The sequence below is a fragment of the Lithobates pipiens genome, unplaced genomic scaffold, assembly GCF_037356315.1.
Source record: "Lithobates pipiens isolate NorthernLeopardFrog02 unplaced genomic scaffold, aLitPip1_a1.2 Scaffold_18, whole genome shotgun sequence".
In the NCBI taxonomy this organism is placed as follows: Eukaryota; Metazoa; Chordata; class Amphibia; order Anura; family Ranidae; genus Lithobates; species Lithobates pipiens.
The window spans coordinates 252986163-253007489 of NW_027507758.1; the positions used below are offsets into that span (position 1 = coordinate 252986163).

Consider the following 21327-nt stretch of genomic DNA (forward strand, 5'->3'; position numbering starts at 1 on the left):
ATAGTCAGGACAGGGAGTGAAGTGAAATCTTTCCAACAAGACACTGACAATAATAACAAAAATAAAGAGCACCTTACTGGTATGCTTCCCGTTTTCCCCCCCATATTGTTGCCTTGTGCAAGAATAGCATGCATTGGGCATGTATATAGTGTACAAGCTTATAGCAATCTCCTAGTAGCGGTATCACAATTTGCTGCTTGAAAAGTACAAAGCAGGGGTGGGAAGATAGTCCAACCAGAATTCTCAGTCCTGTAGCTATAGCACCCCTCAATTTAGAATAAAGTCTTATGTATCCTTCCATACAAATTTGTACTTGTTTACTCACTACATTTTCAAAATAGGTCAATTGCTGCTATACATGCGCATATAAAAACCTAAAATCAAAATAAGTATTATTTAAACATTAATTTAATGCAATGCCCTCATTCACACCTGAGCGGTTTGAAGCACGTTTCCAGAAGCACTTACATGCACGACACTAGATTTCCATGTTTTTCTAATGGGTATGTTCATATCTGAGTGATATGCTGTCACTCAATGCTTAGAAAAATGCACAGGCTACTTTGGGGAATAATTGCACATTTTTAACCCCAATAGACTTCAATAATAGCGACTGAAGAAAAAACCATAATGTATGTTTTTTGCAAGATTTGGACCCTAGCAACCATCTCCTTCTCCTAGTAACTAGCTTTTATTGGCTAAAACAAAAGCGTTAAAGCCTGAAAATGCCTGAAAACACACCAAAAAATACACTCTGAAACCACAAAAACAACATGTCTGAACGTGAATCCAGGCTAAAGTTGATTTTTATTATACTACTGAATGGTGAAAAATGATTGGTAAACTCTTGCACAGCATTACTCTGCATGTAAAAAAAGCCCATCTCCAGGGAAGGGAATCCTTCCTTGCATCCTCGTGCAAGCAGTCTCATTGATGTCAATTGGGACACAGCCACTGCTCCCAATCTGACATTTGTGTAAGTGCTTTGAAAGTAACTCTGAAAAGTTAAGTGAAAAATGATAACTCCCAGATTTTCATTCTAAATTACTTATTTACCGTCTCGCGTACCTTAAATTTTCACAATTTCTCAAGAAAAGTGCAATTTAAAATGTACAAATAATTGTTTTTATTAACTCAATACACACAATCGGATTTTCCGACAACAAATGTTGGACGTGAACTTGTTGGTGGAAAGTCCAACCGTGTGTATGCTCCATCGAACATTTGTTTCCCCCCAAAAAAAGTTGCCTAGCAGGTTCTCAAATTTTTCCGCCAAAACAAATGTTTGTTGTTGGACTTTCCAATTGTGTGTACACAAGTCCGCCGGAGAAAAGTCCACGCATGCTCAGAATCAAGTACGAGCCGGAATCACTCGGTCTTGTAAAACTAGCATTCGTAATGGAGATATCACATATGTCTTGTACGTCACTACGTTCGTAATTGTTGCCCAACTTTTGTGTGACCTTGTGTATACAAGACATTAAACATCCTTCAAACAAAAATCCACGGTTTTGTCATCAGAAAGTCCAATCATTTGTACAGGCATAAGGCTCCTTTCACACAGGTGTCATTTGTTCAGTCACTTCAGTTTAATTCCATTTTCACATCAGTTTTCAGTTCAATTTACATTTGTTTTTATATCACCCTGCTGGCATCCTTAACAACCATGAATCTTCCCTGCCGTCAGCCAAAAATAATAAAAAAAGGGTGTGAGGTCCTCCCAAGCCCTTCATGTGAGCCCCCCACCCCTCAAAAAAATAAATTCATACCAGACAGTTCTTCCGACCGTGCAGCCTGGTAGGTCAGGAAAGGGGGGTGGCGGATGGAGCATGTACTCCCACCCCTAAACCTTACCAGCCCTTCAAACCTTACCCCCCCCCCCCCAGTAAAGCAACTTGTCCCCATGCTGGGTATTTTCCCCACAACCCTAGCCTGGTGGTTGGGGGGGTGCAGGGGTTGACAACATGCTTTGCTAAGGGGGGAGATTCCCACTCATTTTACTACTCAACACTGTAAACACCTGAACATTTTTAATGTTTACTTTTCTAAAATAAATTTACTTGTATAAAGGAAATTAAACTAATACAATAAAACAAAATGCTTTAAGAGCCCATTCACACAGGGGCAACTCCTGATCCGACTTCAGGTCGCCCCTAGTCGCCTCAGGTCGCCTCAGGTCGGACAACATTTAAAAATCAATGTAAGTGAATGAGAGCCGTGTTAATGCACACTACTGAAGTCGCTCCGACTTCAAAAAAGGTTCCTGTACTACTTCTATCCGACTTGTAGGCGACCGGTACCCATTGATTTCAATGGAGGTCGCCTCCAAGTCGGATCTCTGTCTATACGGAGGCGACTTTGACAGAATTATCAGCTCTCAAGAGGGAACTCCACGGCAAATTTCTGAAAAAAATTTGGCGTGGGTTCCCCCTCCGAGAGCATACCAGGCCCTTAGGTCTGGTATGGATTCCAAGGGGAACCCCCTACGCCGAAAAAACGGCGTGGGGGTCCCCCCCAGATCCACACCAGACCCTTATCCGAGCACGCTACCCGGCCGGCCAGGAAAGGGGGTGGGGACGAGCGGGCGCCCCCCCCCCCTCCTGAGCCGTACCAGGCCGCGTGCCCTCAACATGGGGGGGTGCCTTGGGGGAGGGGGGGCGTGCGGCCCCCCCACCCCAAAGCACCTTGTCCCCATGTTGATGAGGACAAGGGCCTCTTCCCGACAACCCTGGCCGTTGGTTGTCGGGGTCTGCGGGCGGGGGGCTTATCGGAATCCGGGAGCCCCCTTTAATAAGGGGGCCCCCGGATACCGGCCCCCCACCCTATGTGAATGAGTATGGGGTACAATGTACCCCTACCCATTCACCTGTGAAATAAAGTACAATAAAACACACAACACAGAGAAAAAGTATTTTATTGCACAGCCGGGGGTCTTCCGTCTTCGGGGGTCTTCTCGCCGGACTCCTCCGCTATGTGTGTGTAGCTCTTTTGCTAGCGGAGGAGTCCGGCTTTCTTCCTCCCCGCCGCCGGCCTCTTCTCCCGACTTCGGGGGTCTTGTCCCCCTCTTCGGTTCTTCTGCCGGGCCACCGCGCCTGGTCCGGTGGCCCGGTCTTCTGTCGCCGTCTTCCGTTCTTCTGTCGCCGCCTTCGGTTCTTCTGCCGGGCCACCGCGCCTTCTTATAGCTCTTTTACAGGCGGTGGCCCGGTCTTCCGTCGCCGCCGCCGCCGCCTTCCGTTCTTCTCCTTCTTCTTCTCCTGGAGATGTTGACTCGACGAGCTCTCCGGCCACAATGCCAGGGACGCGCTCCGCTGCCTCTTATATAGGGACAATGGGGCGGTGTCACATGGGTTGATGTCACATGGGTTGGTCACATGGGTTGATGTCACATGGTAAGGGGGCGGGGTCACCATGTGACATCAACCCATGTGACCAACCCATGTGACATCAACCCATGTGACACCGCCCCATTGTCCCTATATAAGAGGCAGCGGAGCGCGTCCCTGGCATTGTGGCCGGAGAGCTCGTCGAGTCAACATCTCCAGGAGAAGAAGAAGGAGAAGAACGGAAGGCGGCGGCGGCGGCGACGGAAGACCGGGCCACCGCCTGTAAAAGAGCTATAAGAAGGCGCGGTGGCCCGGCAGAAGAACCGAAGGCGGCGACAGAAGAACGGAAGACGGCGACAGAAGACCGGGCCACCGGACCAGGCGCGGTGGCCCGGCAGAAGAACCGAAGAGGGGGACAAGACCCCCGAAGTCGGGAGAAGAGGCCGGCGGCGGGGAGGAAGAAAGCCGGACTCCTCCGCTGGCAAAAGAGCTACACACACATAGCGGAGGAGTCCGGCGAGAAGACCCCCGAAGACGGAAGACCCCCGGCTGTGCAATAAAATACTTTTTCTCTGTGTTGTGTGTTTTATTGTACTTTATTTCACAGGTGAATGGGTAGGGGTACATTGTACCCCATACTCATTCACATAGGGTGGGGGGCCGGTATCCGGGGGCCCCCTTATTAAAGGGGGCTCCCGGATTCCGATAAGCCCCCCGCCCGCAGACCCCGACAACCAACGGCCAGGGTTGTCGGGAAGAGGCCCTTGTCCTCATCAACATGGGGACAAGGTGCTTTGGGGTGGGGGGGGCCGCACGCCCCCCTCCCCCAAGGCACCCCCCCATGTTGAGGGCACGCGGCCTGGTACGGCTCAGGAGGGGGGGGGCCGCCCGCTCGTCCCCACCCCCTTTCCTAGCCGGCCGGGTAGCGTGCTCGGATAAGGGTCTGGTGTGGATCTGGGGGGGACCCCCACGCCGTTTTTTCGGCGTAGGGGGTTCCCCTTGGAATCCATACCAGACCTAAGGGCCTGGTATGCTCTCGGAGGGGGAACCCACGCCAAATTTTTTTCAGAAATTTGCCGTGGAGTTTCCCCTTGAGCTCATTCTCTGCTTGGCCGCGGCAAAAGTCGCCTGGCCTGGGGCGACTTGTAAGTCGTCCCAAGTCGCGCTTGAAGTCATCACAAGTCGTTTTGAAGTCGTCCCAAGTCGCCGCTGTCAAGTCGTGTCCAAGTAGCCTGATCAAGTCGCCTACAAGTCGTGTTGCCCCTGTGTGAATGGGCTCTAACTCTCTCAACATTTCATTTTAATGGTTTATTAAACAGCAATAAAACTGAAGACCTTTTGTTGTCTTGCGACGCTGTACCCAAATAAAACTGATGTCCTTTTTTCCTGCAAATAGAGCTTTATTTTGGTGGTATTTGATCACCGCTGAGGTTGTTATTTTTTGTGCAATAAACAAAAAAAGAATGACAATTTTGAAAAAACAATATTCTATACCTTCTGCTATAAAACATATCCAATAAAAAAAAATCTAATTTTTTCATAAATTTCAGCCAATATGTATTCTGCTATATATCTTTAATAAAAAAATAAAGAAAAATCCCAATAAGCGTATATTGATTGGTTTGTGCAAAATTCAATTTATAGCGTCTACAAAATAGGGAATATATTTATGGTATTTTTAGTGATTTTTAGTGGAAATGTGACATTGCGGCGGATGGATCGGACACCTAACTGACACATTTAACACTTTTTTGGGAACCAGTGACATTATTACAGTGATCAGTGCTAAAAAATATGCACTGACACTGTATAAATGACACTGGCATTGAAGGGGTTAACATCAGGGGCGATCAAAGGGTTAAGTGTATTGCCTAATTGTGCTTTCTTACTGTGAAGGGGATGGTCTCACTGCATGGACACCATGATCCGTGTTCCTGATTAGCAGGAACACTAGATCACAGTGTCCATACCTGACAGCATGGCGGTCTGCTTGTTTACATCGGCAGACCACCATTCTGTCTCTGTGGGTGACTCCACCTCTGGCCAATCAGCATACGATCACGGCCAAGTGGCTATTTAACTAAATCACGCACAAGCAGTGGCAGAACTACTGCCATAGCGACCCAAGCGGGCACTATGGGGCCCACAGCCGAGTGGGGCCCAGGGAGGATGAGGAATGCATATTGTACTTGCCAACTTTTTTTTTTTCCTTGCCACTGCTAGAGGTCCACGGCACTGGTAATTTCTGTCTCTGTCGCCATTTTACAGATGACTAGTTAAGGAAGAACCAAGAGGTAGAGCTTGGGTGGCAATGAAAGCGGCTGCAATAGAAATGGAGCTCCATTTCTATTGGCCGCTTTCTTAACCACCCAGGCTCTTCCTCCTGGTTCTGTAAAAGCGCAGAGATGAGCACAGTCCTGAGCGGCGCCGAGGCCGATGGAGATTCCTGGGTCCCAGCGCTGCGCTATCTCTGACTGACTGAGGCTCAGCTGTCTCTCTCACTGGCTGCCTCCTAACACATTGTGCCGCCCGGAGGGTCAGTGACAGTCTGAGCAAGTAACTCTCCGGGCAGCTCCACGTCCAGGTGCATGAATGGTGGGGGCGGTACTCCTGAGGGGGTGAATTGTCCTGGGGAGTCTGTACTCCTGGGGGGTTGAATTCTCCTGGGGATCTGTACTCCTGGGGGGGGGTGAATTGTCCTGGGGGGCTCTGTACTCCTGGAGGGGGTCTGTACAGATGGAGGGGGTTGAGTTGTCTTGGGGGGGTCTGTACAGATGGGGCTGGTTTGTCCAGGGGGGTCTGTACTGATGGAGGAGGGACTCCACTGGGGGCACCTGATGTAAGGAGGGACTCTACTGGGAATGCCTGATGTAAGGAGGGACTCTACTGGGAATGCTTGATGTAAGAAGGGACCCTACTGGGAATGCCTGATGTAAGGAAGGATTCTACTGGGGCAATTGATGTAAGGAGGGACTCTACTGGGGGAACCTGGTGTAAGGAGGGACTCTACCGGGGACAGCTGATGTAAGGATGGATTTTGCTGGGAATGCCTGATATAAGGATAGACTCTGCTGGGGACACCTGATGGCATTTGGTGGAAGGTGACGTGGCATGTGACACACTAGGGGCTCCCACTGATTCTGCATTAAGGTGAGTTGAACTATTTCATTTTATATTACAATGTAATAATAGAAATAATGCGCTTTAATCATCCTGACACCATAACAACCATGGTGCCATGATGATTAAAGGGCTAACACCAGGTGTTTGGAGTATCTTTATCTGTTGATTGTTAAACTTTCTGGGATAAATATATTGCTATTGTGGTGTAGGATCTGGGCCTGCTGTCCCTTCACCTCTCTCTTTCCTTCTCTCTCCTTCCATCCCTAACTTTCTTTTTTCTTTCTTTCTTTCCCTCTTTCCTTCCTTCCTTCCTTCCTCCATCCCTCATTCATCTCAGACTCAAACCACACCCCCATTTGAGCCACGCCCTTTAATCCACGCCCACTATTTAATTTAAGACCTGCCATTTTTTTGTGGGGTGGGCTGTTTGCAAGGGGGGAGGGGGGGCATACAACATTTTACTATGGGGCCCTGTGATTTCTAGTTACGCCCTTGCGTACAGGTATGTGATTTTGTGTAATAGAGCCGCCTTGCCACAGTATATATACGGCAGGTAGTCGGGAACTGGTTAAAGTTAAACTACAGCTAACTACACAAATATTTACTGTATATGGGCATGCTTTTACTTGCCAAAGGACTTTTTATTCTTGGCCATCAAGTTCCAAGATTCACACAGTTCTTACACACACCACAGCCCTGTCTGGCAGGGCAAGGGATCTGATTTTCCTTTGCTGCAGTTAAGTAACATTTATAGGTCTTGTACCTCCCTCAGCTTGTGACTGGACAGTGAAAACAGTAGACTTTTGAGCTCCTCTGTTCCGTACTCCTCCCGACCCTCCTATCTGCATGTTCTTTTTTAATACATAAGAACTGCAGCACAACCAGATGGCTCTATATGCTGCCTCTTCCTTCCCCGGCCTGAGCCAGGGGCGGATCCAGGGGGGGGCAACGGGTCAATTGCCCCCTCCGAGAATACCGCCAGCTGATGACAGCTCGGCCGGTTCCGCGGGTACCAGCGTGGCCGGTTCCGCGGGTGCCAGCGCGGCTGGTTCCGCGGGTGATTGCGCTGAGTGGACGGGTGAGGGGAGGGCAGCTGGGCAGCTTAGGAGGGCTGCTGGCCAATCAGGAAGCCAGCAGGCAGGGGAGCAGGGAGATTACATCATCTCTCGCTACCCTGCATCCCTCCAGTTCCGCCCTCACTGTGCGGGAAGCTGTGTGCAGCAGAGAGATTACATCATCTCTCTGCTGCCTATCTTCACTCTGGACTCAACAAAAGAACACCTTAGCAGAAAAGTGACACAGTAGGTGACAATCCGCAGTGTGTGGCAGACTACGTGGCAATCCGCAATGTGTGGCAGACTACGTGGCAAGTGGCAATCCGCAATGTGTGGAAGGCGACTGGGATAGTGACAATCCGCAATGTGTGGCAGGCTACGTGGCAAGTGACAATCAGCAATGTGTGGCAGGTGACGTGGCAAGTGACAATACGCAATGTGTGGCAGGCTACGTGGCAATCCGCATCTGGTGGCAGGAGACGTGGCAAGTGACAATCCACAATGTGTGGCAGGCTACGTGGCAAGTGGCAATCCGCAATGTGTGGCAGGCAACGTGGCAAGTGACAATCCGCAATGTGTGGCAGGTGACGTGGCAATCCGTAATGTGTGGCAGGTGACGTGGCAAGTAACAATCTGCATTTGGTGACAAGTGACGTGGCAAGTGACAATCCGCATTTGGTGGCATGCGACATGGCAAATGACACCCTCAGGGATCCCACTGATTCTGCATTATGGTGAGTTGAACCATTTAATTTTATATTACAATGTATTAATAGAAATAATGCGCTTCAATCATCCTGACACCATAACAACCATGGTGCCGTAATGATTGAAGCGCCAATACCAGCCATTTCCCATATAAATTGCCCCCCAAAAAAATATTTTATAGCAGTGCCCCTCCCGAGACTGGATTCTGGATCCGCCCCTGGCCTGAGCTTTTCTGTATAGGGGATTGCAAGAGGATGATACCTACCAGGTTGAATTTAGGTACTTATACTAGTTGCATTTAAAAAAATGTATTTAATTATGGACTAATGAATACAGATTTCAGCTTAAAATGTGTAGCCTGGTGCTGCACTACAGAAACATGAAGAAGGAGGCATTTCCCTCCTTACAATCAATTTACTTTCACTTTCTGCTGTTATACTGAATGTTGTGTTGCACAATCCCCTCTAGTGAACAGAGGGAGAACTATAGCCAGAAAAGCCTATGGATTCCTATGCAGAACACTGAGGATCATGGGATTTGAAGTTTAGGAACTAAGCCATATTGTTGGTCTTATGGACCTTTTGCGCTATAATTCCCAAAAGGCACTTGGGCAAATAGGAGCACAATAGTCATAGTTCCCAACTGTCCCTGATTTCAAGGGACTGTCCTTGATTTGGAGCAATGTCCCTCATTCCTCCTCATGTGTCCCTCATTTTTTTCTGATCTATATAGGTGTATATAAAATGCACATTTTATCTATCAAAAAGTGTTTTCCAGCGCTAAACATTTCATCTGATTTCTAAATTGCTGCATTAATAAATTTCAAAAGCCAATATAAAGGAATAGTAGTCAGAAAAAAAAGCACTTGTGGGTTTAACCAATCTTGTTTTTTTGTACAATTCTCCTTTAAGGGGGTGTGTCCTATGCCTGCATACTTTTGCTGATAGGTGTTCCTCATTCACATCTCAAAAAGTTGGGAAGTATGCGATAGCTGCTTTTCTGAAACTGTCCAGCTAGGTTCTTCTTCTTGGCACCAAGGGAACCAATGAGAGCACATCCACAGCATACTGATCAGACTGCTGAGAGGCCAGAGCAGTGGAAACACCACTGCACAGACTGCAGCGATCATATCTGCACTGTTACTGCAGGGAGAACAGAGCTCACACCCTCTAGTTCCCATCGCTGAATCTCTGGAGGCATTCTGTGGGGAGACTGAGGGGGCCCCCCCTTTCTACAGTGAGAAATCACACTACAGGGCACTGGTGAGAGTGCACTGATCATTGATCACGTTGCTAGCAGGGACCGAGTTAGTGGAGGCAGGACAGTGAGTATACCGTACCTATACTGCACCTTTTTCTGCATTTTTACTGCACCTATAATGCTTGCTGTTTTTTTTAAACTGTCATTAAGTCAACGCTTCTTACAGAGCCCCAACGGCAGCCGGCAGAATAACAGTATTAAGGCCTGCCCCTCCCATAAAACCATCATGGACATGGACAGTGCACATTCAGTCAGCCTGGGCCTAGCATAGTCACCATTAATGCATTTTGGCAGTATAGCTCCTGTGTTCAGTAAATCAAGCATTATTACTGCTCACTGCTGCACTTTAGGTGACCTTACTACTGTTTATGCTGGTCTGGATGCAAAGTGTCATTTTACATCTAGTCCTTATCACTAATCACTCTGCATGCTAAATTCTGTTATTACCATTTACCATTGTTAACCCATGTCTATGTTTTGATGATATCCTAACTACTAGGGATGAGCCCGATGTTCGAGTCACATGTAAGTTTGACTCGAACATCGGGTGTTCCCCATTCGCCAAATTTAGAACATTATGGGGCGTTTGGGGCAAATTCGAGCACCGCAAAACGCAACATAATGCACTACGAGATCGTAGTGCATTGGTGTCTTATGATTGGCCAAAACATGCACCTGACCTGCATGCATGCTTTGGCCAATGACAGCGTGCTGAGAGCCAGGGTGCCTTTGGCCAATCATGGCTCAGGGGGCTAAGTCCACGCCCCACACTATATAAGGCTGCTGCTTACATGGTGGCCGTATATAATGTAATGAATGAAGTTTGATTAGTCAGCTTAGTCAGTGACGTGCAGGCAGTATATTTGATATAGATCTACAGCCTAGTATGTGTGTGTATATATATATATATATATATATATATATATATATATACTCTGCATTTAGTGTAGATTAGATATTCAGTGTAGAATCTATATTCAGGCAGTGTAGCATATATAATATAGCGTATTGAAGTGGTTAATTAAGGTGATCCCTGCGCCAAAATGTATGTTATAGTTTACACACAGAAGTGGATGGTTCATCAGTAGCAACCTGTTATCATAGTGCTGAGTGTGAAGTTTCCATCAAACAGAGCCATAAGGCAGGCAATCTATGCTATGCTGTCTCTTTAGCTATATTTTTTTAGTGGCCCCCAAGTGGGTTATGCCATACTGTGCTAGTATGAATGGCGTATTAACAAATTATGCCAGATACTGTATATATTTGTCAAAGAAGCCCTCCAGCGTTGTAGTCTGATTGTTTCAGGTGCTTCTGTCTTCTCCCAGTTTTCCTTCCAAGTTCCGTGTCTTTGGCCACTTGAATGGCTGGACCATGATGGTGTCCCTCTAGCGCATGCGTACATAAGTCACATGGCTGTGACACAGATCTGGGGTCATAAATGTACGCTGAGCTGTGCATGCATGGCTTAGTGTCAAAGACAGCTGACAAACAGGAGGAAGCCTTTATGACAGAAGAGACCAAGTGAGCATGTGCATGGACACATAGGTCAACATGGAGGAGCGTTTAGAGGCAGAAAAAACATCAAAAGCCTATAAAACAGGCATTTTTTTTTAGCTCAAATGTGCATGAGGTCTTAAAGTCCAACTCTGTGCATATTATTTTTTGCATTTCTATGGGAATGATATTTTTTTAACTGCTGGTAAATGAGTATTAGCTTTCAGTACTTTAATAGCTGTTGCTCATGCAACCTCCAGTGCATGATGACATCGCAACAACCCGACTCTGTCCAATGTGTTGCGTAATCCCTACTTTGTCAGAAGCAATAACCTCCCTGTGACTTTCCACAAACTATATGTAACTAGATTACAATCAACAATTGGAACGATGCTACTTGTTCAGTGCTAGGAATGGCACAACTAAATGTGAGTTTGCTGTTTTTAATAATATGTATTTTAGATTTTAAAGGAGAAATATGGCCAAAGCTATTTTATCCGTACTTCTTCAATGGATCACAGGAGTGCAATTCATTCTGCACTCATGTGACCTGTTTTAAAGCCTGCTGTTCGCTGATATCACTCTTTTAATGAAATGTTTGTTTTATATGATGCCCTAAGGTTGTGTCTGACGCTGTGGTGGTTCTGAATGTAATCTATAGGGCAGTTGCAGCATTGTTACATGCATTTATGACCACCTTATTTTTTAAAGGGGGTCCACTTTAAAAGGTGAGCAGATTACCACAAGGGGTGCTTTGGGAATGAATCACTATTTGGATTCAGGAATCACCCTTTTAGAGCTTTTTCGATTATTTCAGAGTACTGTGATGGATCACATCTATTGTGGGCATTTTTACTGCTTTCCACATCACTTTAATGCACATCACTTAAATGCACATGCTAGATGCAGGCAGCTGGCTTGCACAATATACTTGGTTGCTAGGACAGAGGCACTCACCAGCGTCCTGGCACCCAAGGAGCAGGAAGCTGTCATTTAATGGCCATAGTCATACGGTGGTGATTTGACCATACTTCGATTTTTATTCCTCTTCATAAGTAACAATGAGTCAGTTTCATCATCCTCACACCACAGGCCCAGGAGCTTTATTATGGTTTCACAGTCACTTAGCTGTCTCTGAGTTTTTTCATTTTTCACTCTGCTTCTCATCTTTCATGGCGGTTGCAGATCATGATGCATTTGCAGCGTTCACTTCAGGCTGTCATTAATTTCCATGTTTTATTACTATTCAGTGGCAAACGATTGCATCAAAAAATCTTGTATGTCATTATAGGGCCACATGGCCTGCTCCTAGAGTTGCCACCTCATCCCTTTAAACCTGAACACATATAAATTACACAGGTACTAAGGCTTATTTAATGCAGATAAAGCACTAAGTGAGTTGAATTACCACCTCAATCAGCCACAGAACCTGTGTAATTCATATGTGTTCGTGTTTAAAGGGATGAGGTGGCAACCCTACCTGCTCCATGGACATAGTCCAGCACTGAAAATGCTTTGTTCCAAATCTTCTCTAACTGAAAAACAAAATGTTTCCTGATCCCCAAAGGTAATTTGGTACTCATTTGATCAACACTCAGTGTTACTTCTTTTAAAACTTACAACTGACTCGTAAAATGTGTTGAGTTTGCTTGGACTCAATCTCTACAATAAGCATGAGAGACAAGAATGATATTCTATGAATATGTGCAATAATCTGATATTGGTGGGGTAACCAGGGTAATACTGTGGAAAACGGATATTGTAACCAGTATTGAAGCTTTGCATACAGTGCCTTGAAAAAATAAGCATTACAATTTTCCACATTTTGTCATGTTACAACCAAAAATGCAAATGTATTTTATTGGGATTTTATGTAATAGACCAACACAAATTGTGAAGTGGAAGGAAAATGGTTTTCTAATTTTTTTACAAATAAAATAATTAACAAAAAGTGGCATATATTTGTATTCACCCACCTTTACTCTGATAGCCCTAACTAAAATCCGGTCATGTATACGCGGCATTAGAAGAAAACCTGTTAGAGTCTGTAAAAGGCTTGAGACTGGGGCAGAGGTTCATCTTCCAGCAGGACAACGACCCTAAACATACAGCCAGAGCTACAATGGAATGGTTTAGATCAAAACATATTCATGTGTTAGAATGGCCCAGTCAAAGTTCAGACCTAAATCCAATTGAGAATCTGTGGCAAGACTTCAAAATTGCTGACAGGCTCTCCATGCAATGTGACAGAGCTATTTTACAAAGAAGAATGGGCAATAAATTTCACTCTCTAAATGTGCAAAGCTGGTAGAGACATCCCCAAAAAGACTTTCAGCTGTAATTGCAGCAAAAGGTGGTTCTACAAAGTATTGACTCAGGGGGCTGAATACAAATGCACGTCACACTTTTCAGAAATGTATTTGTAAAACATTTTGAAAACCATTTATCGTTTTCTTTCCACTTCACAATTATGTTGCACTTTGTGTTGGTCTATCAAATAAAATCCCAATAAAATACAGTTACATTTTTGATTGTAAAATGATAAAATTTAGAAAATTTTAAGGGATGTGAATACTTTTTCAAGGCACTGTATGTATTGAGGCCTGAATAGGTAAAAATATGATTATTTTCTAATAAAATGAAACAACTTTTAATATGAAACATTGTGTATGTACAATACATCCACGTAGTACCTGAAAGGTTTTGGCATGTCTTTAATTTAATTTTATTTCAATTTAATGAATAAGGGATGTGGCACACTGACCTAGAAGTCCAACTCAAATACTTAAAGAAAAACTAAACGCATCAATTTAACCATGTTTCCCAAAACAGTCATGAAGGTCTCCTATGAATGATAACTGTCAAGTTGTTCATGCTTTCAACCAAACTTTCAAGCCATCCATTAGCTGGTATCACAGTTGATCACGTGTGCAGCACCATGGCAACAGTTGATCAAACAGAGGCTAAGATGGCAGCTTCCTTGGTTGTAAATGATAGGAAGATTTGGTTCAGCTTTAAGAAAATACAGCTTTGAAGCTCCTATTTCCATTTCTCTTTGTATCTCCAGTTTTCTCTCAAGAGGGGGCTGGGAAGCTGTTGTTGCCTTATGAGTTTATGTGAAATCTTCATTAATATCTGTAAAATATTGTAATTAGAAATAGGTCTCATTTGGCCGGCATCCAGGAATGTCAGGTAAAATGCCTCCCCCCAGGGGCTTGGGAAGAGCAGACAATGCGGTGCCGAGACTTGTATACACCATATGGAGAAGCCACTCCCATTGTTCTACACCTACTCACTTCAAAGGACCCCATGCTGGGGTAGACAATGAGGAGAGTCCAACCATAATCATTGCTTAAGTTCCTGGGGAAATCCAATTAAGTCTTCTGTTTAAGAATAGTCACAAGGATTTGCAGGAAAGGGGGCCGACTTATGTAGTGAGCCCTCCAATCATGATCCAAGCTAAGGCAGCCAATGGGGAATCAACATGAAGGCATTTACCCAAAGCCATAGGGATGGAACAGGCTCTTTTTGGGAAGCAGTGGTCACGAGTGGAACTCTGTAAGGATGGGTAATTATGGTTAAGGTGTGGCTTGTAACTAAATATGCTTGTATGCTTGTGACTAAATATACTGTCTTAGAGAATATACTTTGTATTCCTGCATGTAAATATTATATTACAACCTAGTATTTTCTTCCTTGATGTAAGACCTTAGACTATAGATATTTTCTGTTTATATAGACCTGTAACTTACTCTAATAAAGGGTGTTATGTTAAACCTTTCTTTTCCTGGTCAATAGGATTCTCTTTTAAACCCATATCATATCTTCTGATTAATAAATCAGAAATATAGATTTTAAAGGTTAACACTGTGTTTGCCATGGTTAACCCTGTCTAAACTACGCTGGCTGATCTCATTATCCGTTGTAAACTAGATTTGAACACTACCTGTTCTTAAGCCTGGTATACACTATGAGTTTTTTCCATAAAAAAAAAAAACTGTCAGCTTTGGCTAAGAGTGCTGATCAGAAGCGAGTCCGTTGAGGTTTTCCAGCATGCTTGTCTGACAGAAGCCGGCCAAATGTCTGGCTTTTGTCTGACCGGCTCCCTTACACAAGGGCCAAATGCAGGCCGTTTTTTATTGAATCGGCCGATGTCACCCGGCATACGGCTCGTATTTGCAGGGCTTAACAAAGAAATAAATATTTAAGCTCTGGCCTTTTGCCATGTGCCTTTGCCATGAGAGGAAGCTCAGCTAGTCCTTTGACAGGCTCACTCTGAGATTGTTCAGAAATGCTCGCAGTCAACCTGAGTGCTTTCACACTAGGGCGGTGCGCTTGCAGGACAGGAAAGAATGACCTGCAAGAAGCGTCCTTCGGGTGGTGGGTGAGCGGTGTATACACCGGTTCTCCCCGCCCCTGCAATTGAAATCAATGGGCGCCTCTGCCAAAGCGCCTGCAAAGCACTTCGACAGTGGCGCTTTGCGGGAGCCTTTAACCCTGTATTCGACCTATAACAGGGGTTAAAAGGGACCCGCTAGCGGCCGAAAAGCACCGCTTAAACAGCGGCTCTTTACCGCTAACGCCCCTGGGTGAGCACACATCTCTCGTGTGCTGGCATATGTGTTGCATGTCCACGCCTTCTGACTGCGGAACCAACCAATTAGAGGGCAGGTAGTTCAGCAGTCTGAGTCAGAGAAGTACATGAAAAACTATGCCCAGGAGGAGTGGGAAAACAAGTGCACCAGAAAGATGATTATTGTTGGTGCATACCTCCCAAATGTCCTTCATTTGGGTTTACTGACGCTCTTTTGGAACCAAGTTCCTTTTTCTTCATCAGCTGTCCCTCTACGGCATGATGCAAGATTTCTTTAAAAATATATTATTTAATTACAAAAAGTGTTTTACTGTACTAAACCTTTTATGTTTATTATTCTATTTGTTGCTTTTAGAAACCAAAATAATGAAAAGTAGCGCTAAAAAATAGGATAAAGTGGTTGTAAACCCTTATGCCGTGTACACACGACTGTTTTTTCCATCAGAATAAACTCTGACGGTTTTTCCGATGGCGTTCCGACGGAGTTCTGCTGAAATGGACTTGCCTACACACGACCACACCAAAGTCCGATCATTTGGAACGCAGTGACGTAAAACACATACTACGGGACTAGAAAAAGGAAGTTCAATAGCTGCTTTTGTGTCGTTTTTGGTCCGTCGGAACAGCATACAGACGAACGGTTTTCCCGATAGGAATTGATTCTGTCGGAAAGATTTAAAACATGTTCTATTTCTAGGTCCATCAGAATTAAAAAAAAAAAAGTCAGCTGAAGCCCACACACGATCGGAATATCCGATGAAATTATTCCGTCTTACTTTTTCTGCCGGAAAGTCCGACCGTGTGTACACGGCATTACATATACCCAGTGAAGTGACTGAACTCAAATGTGTTTAAACTCACTGGAATGCATTACAAACACACTACAAATGCATTAAAAATGTGTCTAAATGCAGGCAGGGACAGTGCCAGTGCAAGAAATCATTTTTCCTTTCCCTGGAGTTCATCTTTAAATAAGCCTCCATATGTATAGTAAAATTGAAGCACTGTATCTCAATGCACATTTTTCTAATTTCACAGCTAACAACGTTGTTCTTCCTAAAGTATGTGAATAAATGGGCAGAAACTGTACAATAATCACAGACTGCCTGTACACTCAATGAATGGTTTACAGATTTCAGAGTGAGCATGGTAATGCATAAAAACCTATATATTGCTATAAGCCAGTCATTTATATAAACTGCTGCAGGAAACGTAGTGGTGCTGTGGTTACAACTGGAGTAGCCTTTGATGGTGGTGGAGTGCCACAGTCACATGATCGTTAACAAAGCACACAGCAGAGAAAAAACATTTTGCTTTACTTCAAAACGGTAAAGAAAAAAAACTCCCCAAAAAAACACATATATGGACTAAATTTAATCCAATAACATAATTGTACTATTAATAGTTGGATTTACAGATTTCACTGTTGTAGTGTATGGACAGTGTCCAATACGACAAATCCACCATCTCTCATTATTATTCAAAACTTCACAAATTAGGAGTATCTGACAACCCCAAACACCGGATATGCACACAATGAGGGTGTCATACTAGAATGCGGCGCCTTTGCACGAGATTACAAAAAACGCCAGGCTAAGGTCATCTGAAGTCTGATATTAAAGAGTTTATTATGTGCTCAGCCAGAGAGCCCACAATTTAAAGCCAAGGAAATGTAAGAGTCCCAGTTGCGTACTGTATAAGCAACACACAAAGTCCCTGTTTTCCAAGCAGGCACTGCAGAATAGCAATTGTCCATTCACAGCACATACCACATCCTCTGCATTTTTCCCTGATAATATATGTAGTCCTGAACTCCAGGGCTGCTTGGGAGACTGCAGTACATTTTTAAAGCAACACCTTCCGTCCAAGCCAACCAGTGGGCAAACTTTTAGGCTGCCAAGCTAACCAGCATACATAGATTTAGACATTCTGAGGGTGTAAGTGCTGTCATCCTATTTTTTCAAAATATAAGTATATCATGAATTTACTTGTTAAATGTCATTACAAAAATATATAATTTAGCTAAAATTTAAGGCTATGTTATTATATAGATATACTTTTTCACTTCTACAAAGCCATAGTAAGTAATTATCTTATTATGTGGCTGAACAGCAGGCCTCTTCCTACATAGAACTGTGGAGGTTGTTTACCTAGGTATGCTTCTGGAAATGTTATGCTTCTATGATCATCAAGAGATGGCTTTTTATTAAATGTATATCTTAAAAGACAGAGAGAAACGATGCAGTAAGTGATGTCATGATTCATATAATATTTACAGTACGGGGAAGACAAAACATTAAGGCCAAGCTGCTGATTCAACGTGCAAACAAGCTCTAAAATGAATTAGCCAGCAATGACAATCTATCTATCTATCTATCTGTCTATCTATCTATCTATCTATCTATCTATCTATCTATCTATCTATCTATCTATCTATCTATCTACAGTTTCTATCCATCTATCAATTTACTAGCTGTCTATCTACCCATTCCATCCATCCATAACCAGCTGCTGTTTCACCGTGCAAACAAGTTATACAATGAATTATCTAGCAATGCTAATTACTCTATCTATCTAGCAATGTTAATCTATCTAGCTATCCATCTCTCTATCTATCTAGCCAAACAGCCATTATATATCCATCCATCTATCTATCTATCTATCTATCTATCTATCTATCTATCTATCTATCTATCTATCTATCTATCTATCTATCTGATTGGGCTATTTATCCACTGTCTGTCTATCCACCTATCCATAGCCAGCTTCTGTTTCAACATGAAAACAAGTTAAAAAATGAATTATTTAGCAGCGCCAATTACTCTATCTATCTAGCTATCTATCTATCCACCCAAAACTATCTGCTGTTTTAACATGCAAACAGGATATGAAAGAAATTATCTAGCAATGTTCATCTATCTATCTATGTATCTATCTAGTTAAAAAAATCTATCTATCTATCTATCTATCTAAACATCCATTATATATCTATCTATCTCTCAATCTATCTATCTGTCTATATCTATCTATCTGTCTATCTGTCTATATCTATCTATCTATCTATCTATCTATCTATCTATCTATATCTATCTATCTATCCATCTATATCTATCTATATATCTATTTATCTATCTATCTAAACATCCATTATCTATCTATCTATCTATCTATCTATCTATCCTTCCATCCATCCATCCTTAGCTAGCTGCTGTTTTAACATGCAAACAGGTTATAAAAGGAATTATCTAGCAATGTTCATCTATCTATCTATCTATCTATCTATCTATCTATCTATCTATCTATCTAGTTAAAAAGATCTATCTATCTATCTATCTATCTATCTATCTATCTATCTATCTATCTATCTATCTATCTATCTATCTGTCTGTCTGTCTATCTGTCTATCTATCTATCTACCTATCTCCCTATCTATCTATCTATCTATCTATCTATCTATCTATCTATCTATCTATCTAAACATTCATTATCTATCTATCTATCTATCTATCTAACTATCTATCTATCGATCTATCGATCTATAAACATCCATTATCTATCTATCTATAAACATCCATTATCTATCTATCTATCTATCTATCTGAACATCCATTATCTATCTATCTATCAATCTATCTATCTAAATATCCATTATCTATCTATCTATCTATCTATCTATCTGAAAATCCATTATCTATCTATCTATCTAACTATCTATCGATCTATCTATCTATATAAACATCCATTATCTATCTATCGATCTATCTATCTATCTATCTATCTATCTATCTATCTATCTATCTAAACATCCATTATCTATCTATCTAAACATCCATTATCTGTCTATCTATCTATCTATCGATCTATCTATCTAAACATCCATTATCTATCTATCTATCTACTATCCATCTATATCTATCGATCTATCTATCTATATCTATTGATCTATCTATCTATCTATCTATCTATCTATCTATCTATCTATCTATCTATCTATACCAATCTATCGATCTATCTATCTACCTGTTGTACTCATTCATGCTATGCGGTGTCTTGTACACTCACACACTGCACCAATCTCCCAACAAGCTCTGCATCTCTTGAAGAGGAATGCTGCATTTCTGCTAAGGCCACAAAGGCTTCATTATTAGATTTACAAATGAATTTGACCAGCAGTAGGTTCTCTTACAGGCTGGTAAAACAGTGTTTAGAGGAAATAAATCTCAAAAAGAATATTTTGCTTTAATTCAGACAGAGTAGATTGAACTTTAGAATCTAAACAAAAGCATCCTAAAATTGTTGTGTTTTAAGAAAAAAAAAACTTTTTTTGTTTATGTTTTCCAATTTCAAAAAGTTGAATTGGCTGAGTGAATAAATGGGGCTGTGGATGAAGTGTGTGTGTGGCTTCTGTTTTAGTGCCCATGAATATCCAGGACTTTTCTAGTATAATTCTGCCTGCAGTAAATACTAATTATGATTTTAGAAGGACACATGGTATGTACAGATAATTCACCCACACTTTGCCAGTGCTAATAACTTGGGCAGTGCATGTTTGTTGTCATAGGCAGACGTGACCACTTAAAGGATTATAAAAATAGAGACGTTATCGGTATAAAATACGCTGGCCCTGGCCAATAAAGTCATTGTCTTTTCTTTTTTTTTTTTTTGTACAGGAGGGCAGAAGACAAACCGCTCTTCTATTATATGTGCCTGTAGCTCATTACTTGGCAGGTATACAGTGTGCACCAGAAGTGAGGTGTAGTAAAAATAAGATATATAGCATAACAGCCAATGTATGCGCTAGTAAATTTGGAGCGTATTCTATTTACCATCTGGAGAGTTTGACGATCCTTTGAGAAACATCACCAATAAACAAATCAAAGCTGTCAGCAAGGCCAGTACAAGACAAATGAAGACAGCAAATACTAGAAACATGTTACCATGGAAACATAATTGTATCACCAAAACAAAAACAGAGTGGTAAAAAGGCAAATAAAATAAAAAAAATGACATATTGTTTTCCTAGCTTGCGTAACAATCCTGACTCTTTATGGCTGAGATGTAAATGAATAAAAGTGCTACCTACCTCAACCATTAAACAAGACATTTAACCATAGCTGCAGCTCAGTGACCTCCGAATGCCTTGAAACCTCTGGTCGATGCTGCTTGTACATGTAGACTTGTGCTGCGGAGTCCAGCAACAGCATCCAGGAGAAGAGAGAAGGGCAAAAAAGAAAAAGGAGGGGGAATCACAACCCAACTCATTCACCTTTTTTTTTTTTTCTTTTTTTTTATCCCAGAGAGCTTGTGTGTTTTGGAGGAATTCTAGTATAGTTTTGGATCTGCTGCAGTATGATAGAGTGTAAGACTGTGTTGCAAAGAGCAGCAGCTATTCCTGAAGGCAGTGGAGCTGGGAGGTGCTGGAGTCAGTTGCCACTGGCAGGCAGCAAGCAAACCAATAGGCTTCTGTACTGTCAGCTCACAGGAGTGAGCAGTTCTATCTGTGCATGTTTCCTCATTTCCAAAGTGACGTCAAACGCTTAGACTTTTCCCCTTCTGCCTTTGCAGCATGTACAATTCATTTCAGAGAGCAGCTATGAGAGGAATGTGCCACTGGACTTACACTCACACAAAAGATACATGGACCAAAGGCATGGCTTTCATGTCCTCCTTCTCTTTTCCCTACATCGGTCACATAGCTATATGGAAATCTGTACTTCTCCGAGAGGAGGAAAAATGTCCCCTTGTAGTGCAAGGTTATACTGACACCAAA

The 21327-nt window shown here is 42.9% G+C and overlaps 1 protein-coding gene across 1 annotated transcript in view; it reads right to left on the reverse strand.

Annotated features, from left to right (window-relative positions):
• The window catches only part of PDE7B (phosphodiesterase 7B), a 473856-nt gene extending 452844 nt beyond the window's left edge, over positions 1 to 21012 (reverse strand). The window contains exon 1 of the mRNA XM_077486808.1: positions 20641 to 21012. Within this exon, the coding sequence (XP_077342934.1) occupies positions 20641 to 20661 (21 nt within the window). The 5' untranslated portion in view covers positions 20662 to 21012. The remainder of the gene's footprint in view (positions 1 to 20640) is intronic.
• Between the last annotated feature and the right edge of the window lie 315 nt (positions 21013 to 21327).